At 36.6% G+C, this 13,891-nt stretch overlaps 1 protein-coding gene across 1 annotated transcript in view; it reads left to right on the top strand.

The window, feature by feature from the left end:
- Positions 1-256: 256 nt before the first annotated feature.
- The window catches only part of LOC126966534 (polycomb group protein Pc), a 43,386-nt gene continuing 29,751 nt past the window's right edge, over positions 257-13,891 (top strand). The window contains exons 1-2 of the mRNA XM_050810666.1: positions 257-400; positions 1,011-1,412. Coding sequence (XP_050666623.1) covers positions 1,344-1,412 — 69 coding nt within the window. The 5' untranslated portion in view covers positions 257-400; positions 1,011-1,343. The remainder of the gene's footprint in view (positions 401-1,010; positions 1,413-13,891) is intronic.

The following is a 13,891-nucleotide window of genomic DNA, read 5'->3' as shown; positions in this document are numbered from 1 at the left end:
CGTCACAAAAAATGTTCGAACACCGTGGAACGCTTAGAGTGAGACGGAAGAACGCGGCGACCGGTCCGCGGCAGGCGTGGCGCGATCCGGCATATTCTATTGGTTAGTGTCAGACAGCGCACGCCGCCTGCGCCACGCGGGCTTTCTGATTGGCCTGTACATCACACTCCCCGCGCCCCGCAAGCCCCAGAGCACCGACCTTTCACGAATTCTGATCCGATTCGATACGACCGAAAATGCCTTAGTTACTCGAAGCGCGTGGTGTTGGCAGGACGTTTTCGCGGTTTTTTTACGAAATGTCTTAAAACTTGAATTCAGAGTCGCCTATTTTGTTTATCTATGTTTATAGTGCTAACTGTGAAGTGCTTCAAAGTATTACTGGATATACCATTGATAACAGGTAACTATACGATTGATTGCTTATAATATGATAGAAAACCTATTCATTAAAAAAAAACATACACGCTATCGGTTGAATATGACGTAGAACGCTATTAATTTATTGCCGGATGATCGAACGTAAAAGCGGTGTCCTCGTAATCAACGTAGGCCGGTTGAGCTGGCAACAGCGCGCTTAAATAATAGGGTAGCGCTCGTCTTTCTCTCGCAGCTGGCGCGGTGCGGCAACGTCGCTCTCCCGACCGTACCTCCACCGGCGGCGGGCCGCGGGCGACACGACCGTGGGGAATCGTGTTCAGTTATATACCTACACAGTAACACCGAGTATCGACACTCGCCTGAATGATGTTGACTTTTTGCCAATAATAACTATACGGTCTGTGATTCCTGATAAGCACTGAACAATGCGATGTTATGAAAAACACCTCACCGTTTTTATCGTAGTAAATTTTACGCTGTAGGTACAACAGCTAATATAAATTACAACTTCCTTGCCAATATCAACGTAGATGACCGGTACACCTGTACACATCTATAAATTACTTTAGTAACGATAAAATTAAATCTAGCTATGAAATATAGTCGATGATGAAAATAAAACTTGTTTACAGACAATATATCGAACGGGTATTCGTGAGTGCGTAGCGCACTCTGTCGGCGATTGGCGGAGAGAGGTAGAGACGCGCGGGAGGTGAGGCTTCTTCCCCCCTACTTCAGTCGCCTTCAACACAGTTAGTAGAGAGGACGTATCGCTGTGTGTAGCGCGGCGAGCATAGTTCGCGCTCCAACTTTGAATAGTGATAGTGCACGAACAACAGAGTGTGAGAAAATTACATATTGGATTGCGGTGAAAACGTATTGGATGCAGTGAAAGGATTCAAACCTAATTGGATTGCAGTGTTTTTTCGGATTGAAAGGCCGAGGAAGAAGCTTCCAAACTGGGGATGCATAAGATGGAGTTGGGTGACAGCGTGTACGCCGCCGAGCGTATCATGAAGAAGAGGATTAGAAAGGTGAGCTTATTTCTTTTGCGAAAGCGAACTGTGCAATACACGGCGTACAGATTACGAAACTGTATTCACAGAGCACATACTACGGCGCCGGTGTATTTTGTGTATTGAATACCGCATGTGCCGCAATAAACAATCGCTTGCTTCGTTTGCAAACACTATAACAATGCTCTGTAGATAGAAATATGCACTGAATTTAATGTATTATGTTTATTTAATCCGAGCTTTGTGATCTCGCAGCTGTTGAGAAGTTATTGCAAGGGTTTTGGATTCCTTTTGACGCGTTTGCGTCCCTTATTATGAGAGCTCCCCTACGACTTTGCTTGGAGTCTGAGAGACCCAGTAAGATGTTGAATGCGTCTTTGTGACTAGCGCTCTCCCTTGTCAGAATTGCCATTCCTTTTTCAAAGTAAACAAGTTTCAAACATTCAGGTCTTGTCTGATGGGTAACCTTGCTTGATTTTCTATAGACTAACAATTTCAGGTTGTTACTAACTCGTTATACTCTTATCTTCCGTTCTTTATAAAATATTAACTCAATCGGACACTGGTATCTGTCAAATTATACTCACCTACTATCCTTGATTACTTCCTATGCTTTTTGATACGGTTGGCTACGTTTAATTTAAATGTTTATTTGTTAATATCTTAGCACATTTAGAGTTATTATATGCATGTATGTCCTATACATATTATACTTAGGTAGGTACTTATGCATTGTTTGTATGCGAATGATATTGGCCTTAGTAAGATATATCAAGTTACAGTGGATTACCTTAGTGTATTATATGTATTTTATGTTGTCCTGGTCATTCAATGTTTTTTATCAGTAATAAAATTATATTTATATTTTTATTGCATGATTTTTGAATGAATGTAAACTAATAACTGCAGTCAGTTATGAATTCCTTACAATTACCTAATTTAGAATGAGTTATTTGGTTAAGTGGACTTAAGTGTTATGTTTGTGTACGCGACTAAATCGTTTCCCATATTATTTAATTATGCGAATCATGCTTAAAGAGTATGTTATGTTGACCCAATACACTGTGCTTCCAGTTATATCATCCCAACATACGTAACTGGTGGACTGTTTCTTCACCGCTCTATTTACCAGTGGGAGGCTCCTTTGCACAGGATGCCGGCTAGATTATGGGTCCTACAACGGCGCCTATCTCTGCCGTGAAGCAGTAATGTGTATGCATTATTGTGACGAGCGCAATTGTAGTGCCGCTCAGAAAATTTTCAAGAATCTTGAGCGGCACTGCTCTGTAATGGGCAAGGCGTATCAATTACCATCAGCTGAACGATCTGCCGTATTTTCTTTAAAAAATACAAATTCTGTCATACATCACTAAAACTTCTTGCAAAGCAAGTCCGTCAAAGAGTGAGGATTTTTATTACTTTTACGAAATTTTTTACATACAGCAATAATAAGGTGGTTAATATCACTGGACTTACAATGTCAGCGATCTCACGTAATATTTCAGCAGCCTGCCATTACGTTATCGTTCAAATGATGGAGTTTGTTTATAACTGCCACGCCGTAGCTCAGATTTACATATATTTCAAAGAGTTTCCTATTAACTGGACAGTAAAAATAGTGTTCGATGTCTTTAACTAACTAGAGATACTGCATTGCAGGTAGATTTATTCAGATTATAGAAAACTAAGTATTAATATATTCTGACTCTATTAATAAAAACGGATATTTGTTTAGCCCCCAATTACTTCCATTATAATCTAGCCTCAACTTAGTTTAATTAATAATTCTACTTTAACTTAAACTGCTAGATGGACTAAACTAAGAATGGGCACACCATTAACGGCCGTTCCCAATATACTATCTACAGATAGAGATAAATTACTACCTTCTGCTGTCAGTTATTAACTGTCAATAATCTGAAGCTGTCCCAATATACCCGATAAGTCATTCTTATCGCCTTATATCGGGACGCGTGAATTGCATTTTCCATACAAACTTCTATCGCTGGTAAGCTATACGTCGTCCCATTGACAGACAGCGTGTACGGATAAGCTGAGTTACCGTCGATAAGTGTATTGGGACAGAAAAGTCAACGATACTTACGATTTTTATCTCAAGTAAGAGATAGACTGAATATTGATTGGGAAGGGCCGTAACACTTTTCCTAATGTCTCTATTAGGGGGGAAGATACTTAGTTCATGTGTCTATTGTAATAAACGATAATTCAAGATACCTAATTAGTTGAACACACATTACAAATGTTGTTATTTATCTGTTATTCAAATGATAAACGTAACGTGAAATAAAATCGTAACTAAAAAAATTGTATTATTTTATGTTTACTGGGTCTCGAAATCTCGAGCGATTGCCAATTCCGCGGCCATCTGGAGTGCAAAGCCAAATTATCTTTGAAGAAGCTGGGCGTCATTAATAGAGCACGGCAATACTTCAAGCCGGCCCACGTTCTAGCCCTGTAAAAAGCGCAGGTCCGGCCACATATAAAGTATAGCTGCTATCTCTGTTCTGGCACACCCCAGTATCAGCTCGAACCATTTGACCGCATGCAATGCAGAGCTGCTCGAATTGTCGGGGACCCAGTTCTCTGTGAACGGCTAGATCACTTGGCATTGCGTAGAGACGTCACGTCATTGCCTTTTAGCATTTATCACGGGGAGTGTTCTGAGGAGCTGTTTGAACTGATTGATGCCGTCGAATTCCACCTCTTCATGACTCGCCACAAATCACAATATCATCCCCACCATCTGGATGTGTGGCGTTCCTCCACAGTGCGATTTTCAGGGAACTTTCTCCCACATACAACCAAGCTGTGGAATGTGCTTCCTTGAGCTGTTCCAGGACAATACGACATGGCTACCTTAAAAAAAGCGTGTACACTTTTCGAAAAGGCCAGCAATGCTCCTGTGTATCCTCCGGTGTTAAAAGAGACTGTGGGCGGCGGTGATCACATAACATCAGGTGAGCGCTGGTTTGTCCTCGTCTGCCATTTAAAACTTTAACAAAATGCCAGAACACAAGCCATTGGAGAGGAATATTTAAAAAAATGTAGAGACAGCAACATTACTACAAACTCAATGCTATTGTTGCAATTATATCCTGGTAAAGGTATCTCGATAATAATATAGATAACATTAAAAATTTTCGCTTTAAGATGTACTTGGTAACACCTATTACGGGGTAGACTGAACACAACTCTCTTGCACATTTAAATATGAAAGCTCTACCTAAAACAAACAAGAGATTATTGTAAATGTTGAAAATAAGACAATCTTGACGAATTCGTCACAATTATTTATCTGACAAATAGTATAATATTATATTATTGATAGGCTGACAAGAAGTAGATATATATATATGTTTATTAAGCACATGTAGGTACGCTATTCTCATTATTGGCTATTCAACAATATACATCTGATTATGTTATTATGATTATTACCAATATTATATTTATAACCAACAATCTCAACGGAGCTCATATTTCTATTATCCACTTATAAAATATTTTAAAAATGTATAGGTACCATACCTAAGGAGTCGGTACCTACTACAACTAGACTATCTATAGTGTCTATATAGGAGAGTTTCTTGCGCCGCTTACGATGAGATTCACAGGATGAAAGTGCTTTTCCAGTGTCAATCCCAGGTATACGGGACTGTTATAAAAGGCATAACATTATTTTCTCAAAATTGATTCCTTTACAATTCTACTAATACTAGATACTGCTACCGCTTCGGAAACAAATGGCGCTCTGAGAGAGACGAAACGGCGCAAGAAACTCTCCCAGCATCCATTTTAATAAAATATACCGACAGTATTTCAGGACTGTTATTGCTATAAAATAATCACAATATAGTGCCTGTTTTTTTTAAATATTTAAATTCAAAACAAAAATTCAAATTCTAAAACATTTATCTATAGATGATGACTGAGACTCTATTATAAAAGTGCATATATAAATTACAAATACCCTTAAAGCTAATTAATATAAATTCGAGAATAGGTAATATCTTGTTTATTTAATTATATTTTTGTTTGATATTTAATTAACTTATTCAATGCTGTTTACCTTCTATGAGATATAAACTTTTGAGGCCAGTTGTTATTGGAACTTTTATTTTTGAACCTAGTTTGAGATTGATAAGATCGCATTGACTAAAAATTTTACGTTTCCACGATATTGCTCTTACGGTTCGTTGAATATCCATACCTACTGTATTGATAAAATAAAGTTTATCATTTTCTTATTTACAAAAATATTTTTAAATCACTTGTAACATCACGTAAAATGCTATAATAATTTACATCACTTATAAATATTAATAACTAGCTGACCCGACAGACGTTGGTCTGTATATAATAAATAAAATAATGTTTTTATATGAATTTGTCAATAATATATCATAACATCAAAAATTACTTCGTAAAATATGCACCCTGCTGTCGTAATGAAATCGTTTCACAGCAGAACTGTCAAACCGTGCGTCAATAAATTCTCTCATAGAAATTATGTACCTATGGATACATCAAAGGAAAAACAAATTTGTTGTTTTTATTTAATTTAGCAGCATTTTTCACCATTTATTCTTCTTCCACAAATAATTCAAGACCTAAATTAGCCAAATCGGTCCGCCCGTCCTCGAGTTTTAGCGAGACTAACGAACAGTAATTCATTTTTATATATATAGATTATACCTTCTATCAAATCATTTAGATTTCCAAACTACGTTGATCAGTGATTGATTTTTGATATTTTGTCACCTACATGCTTTCCTTTTTAATGCCAGTTAAAAAATAATAGTGAACTAAAAGCCAGATAAAGGTTTCTCTTCTGCTTCGCTCATCTCGCTACACTTTTTCTCTTTCACTTCCAATATGTGTAACCGGCCTAACAATGATAATTTAAAATTGGAAGATACTTATACAGTTACGATTATCGGATTAAAACTCATATTTATTCAATGTTGTGAGAGCTGAACAGCATCAAGTAATCACGATCCAAGAAATGAATATAATGGATGGTCTGTACGTCCTAACAAGGAACTAAAATTGAGCCAAAATACCAAGAGAACATAACTTGCATTTAAGTTCAAATAAAGAAGTCAAAATTTCAAAAATCTGTTCGCTTTTACGTCTAATAATAATTATTATATCTGCATTTTATCCTTTCGCGTACAATTTAATATCTACTAACTCACACGTACAAGCTTAAACCGGTAATGTTAAGGTACCTAATCGAAAAATCTATTGTTTATAAACTGGCTAGCTAAACTAACTACCTATCCGAAAGCTAGGGCTTACGTAAAAACTATGTTCATAATGTCCCGGCAATAAAATTGGTGTTTTAAGTAGTGAACGTGTGGCACACATCGATATTTATTTTCAGCATCAGATTTGACATGATAATTTTGAACCCGGTACGTATTACTTTTATCGCAACAACAGAAAGACATTATTGTAGTCTGTGATACTGAAAGTGCGACGCAAATCATAGGTTTAAGATCCTACATCGAGATTTTTTAATTAGAATTTCAGCAATTCTACTTAGCTCACTTCACTCTGTTATATATTGTTTGTAGGGATCGTTAGATTGCTTTTGAGAAGAACGGAAGCTGACGATCGAAACATAAATGATAGACGCCAAAACGGACGTTACTTGACGGAGCACAAACACCTAAAAATGGGAGTGCTTACCTGCCTCCACCAGGGGCTCCCGATTTTGTTATGATGAGTTAGCTGGACTACTATTGAAGCAAATTTAAAGAGTTAAAAAAATGTGATTTTACGTCGAAAACAAATTGAACTGACTCCCTACACTACGCATTCATTTTCTAATTCACACAGCCGGCTATATATCACAACGAAGCCATCACAAGCGTCACAAATTTTCACAACGAAGTAAACACGTAACATACAAAAATGCTATCCAACGCAAGTTTTGTTGTAGTTACTATTGAACTACGTTTGAACACCTACGTCGTGAATTTAAATTAATTGCTCTAAGCGCCAGTTGCTGTGAGAAGTTCCTGAGACCTCCGCTAGCGCCGTGTCTAATTTGGGAAACTACTTCAACAACATTTCTCGGTCCAAGTTGAAATATACTCTAAACGCAGTGCAGCAAGGTCTTCTTTAATAAAACGGTTTCAACTTGTTATCAGTTGAAATGGCTCGACACCAAAACAAGTATAATAGATTAAGGAAAGCACACTTTGTCAGCTTATTATAAAGCTCAAATTCGAACAAACGACTCGGTTGACTTGTATGTAGCAACTCCTACAAAGTGCTGTGTCCCTGGTATTTTGTAACAAACGCGCCAGTATTTGCTTGTTACAGAGCGAAACGCCAAATGCGCATGCTCCCCACTTTTATTTCTGACCAATGAGCGTTCAGCATGATAGCGCCTGGTAAAAATATCTTTATCATTGCAAGTTGCATGAGGTACCAAATAAAATAAGAATTGAGGTACTTATTATATCTGTATCACGATAAATATAATAACAAATAGACATATTTATTATTTGTAACATAGAAGTTAAAAAAGGTATTACAAACTATTCAATTTGTTCGTATTGAACGTAACACAGTGCTAGTGCATGCCGATACCAAATGATTCAATGGTTTTGGGATAGATGGCGCTTATCACAAGCTTTATTAAAGCACGTGAAAACAGATTGTCGATATATTTTTTTATCATTTATGAGAAATAGAAGTAGGCTTTGTAGGCTGTATTTGTTTATAGTATAATTGCGTACAATGGTCCGATTTATCTTAATTCCAGCTCTGATCCTCGAGAGTAATGCGTTATCAAAGAATTTTTTGAGGGTATCCTAGTACGATTTACGTGAAAAACATAATTCACGTTAAAATATATTTAATGTGCTGTTGCTGTAAACCTACCATCGAGTGATCCCACGTCCGTTGACAGCCAGCCATCAAAAGAACCTTGACATGTGATGCGTGACGCGGATGCAGCAATTTGAAACGAATAGCTGCACTCGGAAGCGAGCAGCGACACAAAGCAACCGAATTTTCTATAAATAATCGCCAGACAATAGCTCCTTGTAATTTTATCCAGCCGCCATTTCAAAAGAAATAAAAAAGTGTGAACAGAGACACGGAAAAACATGGAGTGTTGTTTAATTCTAATTTATAAATACTCGATATTCATTTAAATTAAATCAATCTCAAAATCTGAAATAGATATCAATAATATAAGCAGGAACTTCCAAACTTATGCTCGTTTAGAAGAAAAACCTATTTTTCAATAAAATTATTTAAATTGAATGTTAGGTACTGACCTAATGAATAAACAAGAAGCAACATTTATCGCTTCTTAGGCACGATGAACAATTATTTGATACCAACAAAACATGTAAATTTCGAACTTTATAATAACAAATACTAATGTTAATGGATAAGTGTACACTACACGAATTTATCGATTGTAGGATGGATGATGTTATCACATTCCATAGTCGTCGCTGTCTAGTTGACAAATTACAATATTTATAAAAAATCTCACCTTCTAAATTTTCTTAGTATCGATCGAAATGCGTTAGGCATTATTTCCAGCGAGATGTGACATTGTACACTTAAATTCAATTTTTCTAGGGCAGACTTGATCGTCTTTTTAGTCCAAATAAAAAAAAAAAAAACAAATAAAGCATATCTAAAGATTTCTATGTCCTATTTTACGAGATCAATTATTTTAACGGGGTTCTTATTTACCCTATTTGTAGGTACCGTCTCACCCCTCGCAATATAAAAAATATACTATGTGAAAGGGACCCCCATATTTATAAAGCACACTTAATCGCATACGTGCACGCATGGAATATTAAAACTACAGTGAATGGGGAAACGTCATATTGCGTCCCGCGCACACTTACAAACGAGCTGTGTTATCACACACGCACACATAGGCACGCGATGCATTCCGTTATACGTGGCATGCTTATCAACTAATGACTAGTAGATTTAATATTTGTTGCTTTGTGCGTATACATATAGAGTCGATAATTGTTCGATATGTTGGTGTATTTGAAACGCGACACCTTTATGCGCCGGTCCCGATTTTTTTAACTCGGCGACGACGAGGTGAGGTATAATTAGAGGGTTTGTGTCGCTAGCTATCGTTATACGATGCTTCACTATAGTGAGTACTAATCTCTATAAATCTAAACATAATATATTACTTCGGGTATGGCCTGATTTTTAATGTATTTTGTTAAAACCGATGTTTTATATCTATGTAAATGCCGTAGTTACGGTTTGACACCTCGACGGTGACAAAAATTAATATAACTTCACCTCACCTGTTTTAGCTAAACTACCTTTAAATTACTCTCGGAGATATCCTATTGTAAATCCTGTTTCATCACTTTGTAGAATCATGTGACGAGTGCCGTCTTCCGGATACAAAGTCAATGGCGTTTTTGTTCGTATAAGTCCTCAAATATATTCTTTCCATTGGATATCTTAATAGAACCTACTTCAAGAGTCGGACATTCCGCTCGAGGAGCTCGGAATATTTTGTAACAAGGGGTGGTTTGGAATTGTTGTCATGGGGAGAACATGAAGCGATTTCGAAATGATAAATGACTATTATGACAGATTCATTTTGTATCCTGTAGCCCAGTAACTGAAGTGGATTATGATGATAGTGGATTGATAGTGGCATGTGTAGGTAACCCTTGCTCTAACACTCCTCGAGTAGTTGGTAAGTGTATTCTGCAACCTCGGACGATATCCAGTAGGATATAGGACCCTTGTACGAGTGCGATTTGTTTTATTTATATTTTTAAGTTTACACGTTTCGGTGCATCTCAAACTGTGCCTAAAGAGAAATACGGACCAACGTCGCGGGCAAGACTCACATTTGTAACCGGTGCGGCGTTGCAGAACCCCGCGGGAATTCAAATTAGAAATTCCTTGTATCCGAGTCTGAGATAGTGCGTTACTCATAAACGTTTTTGCACAGACTGGGTAGTAATTGTTGTTATTTATTATTATACAGTTATAACTGAGAGCAAACCAAGAATATGCAAAATGTTTACAAATAGACATTTTGCTAACGGTTGGTTTATTCGGACGTATGACGTTTCCCGCGTTGTAATCCGGGTCGTAACATAATGTTATGTTAGCGCGTACGAATAGTATCCAATGGAAAATGTTCACAAATAATTTTAACGCAAGAATAATTGCAAACACGTGTGATATTGACGACCTGAATAGCGGAGTGGTTAGCTATCCTACCTACTAAGCTAGAGGTCCCGGGTTCGAATCCCGGTAGGTGCGAGCATTTATATGATGAATATGGATGTTTGTTTCCGAGTCATGGAGGTTTAAATGTATTTATGTATGTTTAAATGAATTTATGTATGTTTATGTAAGTATATTGTATTAAATATATCATTGTCTTGTAACCCATAACACAGGCTATATATGCTTAACTTGGGGCAAGATAATTTGTGTAACAAGTGTGTCAATATTATTATTATATTATTACATTAATGTTTGGACTGTACTTCAAAAATGACTTACCGTCATATAAACCCGTTATCGAGCATACGGGTCACCTGATAGTAGGTGATCACCGCCGCCTATAAAGTCTTGTAACACCAGAACAATCTAAACATATGTCGACATAAAGAATATTTTAATCACCAAAACATTTCTTTGGCAGTTCGTCAGGGAGGGAAGGGAGTTCGGTTGGAGGGTCATTAAGGGCCCCGCGCATCATTATGTAAATGTGGGGTTTGTGGGCCCTTATCTGATGCTGATAGCAAGTGTAGTTGATGGGAGAGGCGCCACAGGTGTCTTTGTTTACACCTTATGGTGGCAATTATCGAAATAATTCAGCTGATAACTATCTTAATGGTCATGATTTTTAAGGGTGATAGTTAAATCATATATAACATTAAACGATGAATTCTTGTTCATAAAAACTTTAAGATCAAATTGTTTTTTATGAGGCGTTGGAACACGTTGTAGGTGAAAGTGTAACTAAAAGCTTTGACCACCAAACTATGACAGCTCCTTAATTAAGCTGATTAAATTATAATTATCTGTACCATTCACTTATTTAAGACTAAAATTGAGACCAGGTTGGCCTCAAAATTTTACGATTTGTGTAAACCTTACACAAGTAAGATTTTTAAGTGAGGACATAATTGTTCTTATTAACTCGTCTGTATCGAACATATTGCTCCACGAATGTGACAGGGATAATCACAAAGTAGGCTTGATTATGAATACCTAGAAGAAATAATGACAACCAGTAAACTTGTAACAGAAATTTGAAATCCCATCGGGGGACACATTCACCTAGAGACAAACCCCAAAAGAATTAATATTGAAAAATAAAGAAGTGGTCATCAAAATAAAACTTACTAAACATAACTTAGCATCTATCAAATAATTTAAAGCATGGATTAGGTATATTCAGTTCAAAATAACAAAACAAGTTACCAATATCAAGCACACTAACTAAAATAATAATGGAATGAACACATAAATTATGATAAGCAGAGAAATACAGAAAAATTATAATGAATAGTTATTAAAAAACTAAATTGTGGATGACGATATGCAGGAACGATATAAAAAAAAGTTGCAGACAGACGTAAAAGGAGAGTGGGAAAATTTTGGGGAAGAGGAATATTTCGTGTGTTCAGGACTAGATTACCAAAAAAAAACTATTTATGCTTTAATATAGGTACGAAAAAAGTGACTAGAGCGATGTTAGTAATAGGGAATACAAAATTTTTCTATGTTTATAAAGTAATATCATCTACATAATATATAATAATTACAATCACTCTGGTAAGTTTGGCTCTAACTGATTGCTGTGTGTGCTGTCAATATATGCGTTAAATAATTTATACGTCTAGGTAGTCTCATGCTGTTAGACAACCGATAAAAACAGGCCAGGTTTAGTACCTTAGTGTGCGTGACAAGCTACGTCTTACAATCGCGATTTGTATGACACTGTGTTAGTGTGCGTGTATTGCTCAAAATAGTGGTTAACCCTAAACCCAAATTTTTTTCAACGTTTTCACAACTGTCATAGTCTATCTAGACGTATAAAATTCATATCATTTCATCAATCATTATTCAATGATATACTAAGGGTTAAATATTCAAAATACTAAGAAGCTAATGCCAAGAGTAGCTGTTTGTTTACGGTTTTTTGTGCCAATCAGAATCGGTTACAGTAACCGATTTTGATTTGATTTGATAGTATATTGTCTGTGCCCCGGGTAAAGTTTTGTTATTATTATATCTTTTAATGAAAGCATACCGTGCTCTGTGTTATTCTGTACTAATGTATCGTCAGCCTTTTATCATCAGAATGTCACCATCGTTTGACAGATGTCTCGAACCAATAATGGACATATTACTTAGTTATGTTTGCACATTGCTTATAATATCCAATAACAATGGAATGTAATCAGTGCTGCGAAGGGCCCGCGCTGAGCGAGGGTCAGAGTATCTGCAGTTCCCTCCCCTCCCCTCCCCCACAGACCACCAGTTAACCTCCCCTCGGAGCCACCCGCTCGATATCGTTCCTTTTTTCTCTCTTATCGGCTCGGCGGGGTGTGATCCCCTTAATTGAGTTATTGGTGACGTATTTATTTTCGGATTACATTAAGCAGATGTTAGTGCAACTTGTTGGTTCCCTCGTTCGTTACGATTGTGCGCGCTTTGTCGGTCTCTCTGCAAGCTAATTAGTGTCTGTCGCGCTTAACCGATGCGGTTCTGTTATCCTGGTGGAAATTATTTGAAAGAGACAAACGTTTTTGTAAACATGGATATGTAACTAAAGTTTCGAGATCCTCTTATTCCCTTGTTTTATATCGTTTAATCCCTTTGAATCCTGTTTCGATCCCATTGTTGCTTTGTATACTAATCTGTATTATGGTAACATTATATTTTACTAACACTGATATTTTAATACGCTTACATAAATCTGCGTAGGGTATTACTGGTCCGCTAGCGTACATGCAAAAGTGTCTCTTCCAAGGGGGTGTTAGTATTAGTAACCATAATATCCAATATGGGTCACGTCTTCAAATTCTGGTAGGTGCTAATATTTATTAATGTTTAATTGGTATTAATGTATGTTTAAGATGTTAATTCTTTTAAATATGTAGGTAACCTTGGACGAATTAACCTCTGAACACGAAACCCACGAAGATTTTATTGAATTACTTATTAGTCTCGCGGGTGGAGGCAAACCAATGCAATTGTCTAATAATAACAGAAGCGCTTCTGACTAACTTCAGTAAAGATGCAAGATTTTACTAGAGGGATCCTCAGGCAAAGAAACGGGAAAACATTTGGTTTTTTACTTACAATTAATTATGAACTATTTATCCATTATAATGCAGACTTATTGCACGAAATTACCCAGTTGGATTCAGGTAATTTTATGAATCAACATTCTTAATAGCAGATAAAAAATATATTTGAGA

This window comes from Leptidea sinapis, chromosome 10 (assembly GCF_905404315.1).
Source record: "Leptidea sinapis chromosome 10, ilLepSina1.1, whole genome shotgun sequence".
Lineage (NCBI taxonomy): Eukaryota > Metazoa > Arthropoda > Insecta > Lepidoptera > Pieridae > Leptidea > Leptidea sinapis.
The sequence above is the reverse complement of the archived record's forward strand: the minus strand, read 5'-3'. Positions and strand labels throughout refer to the sequence as shown.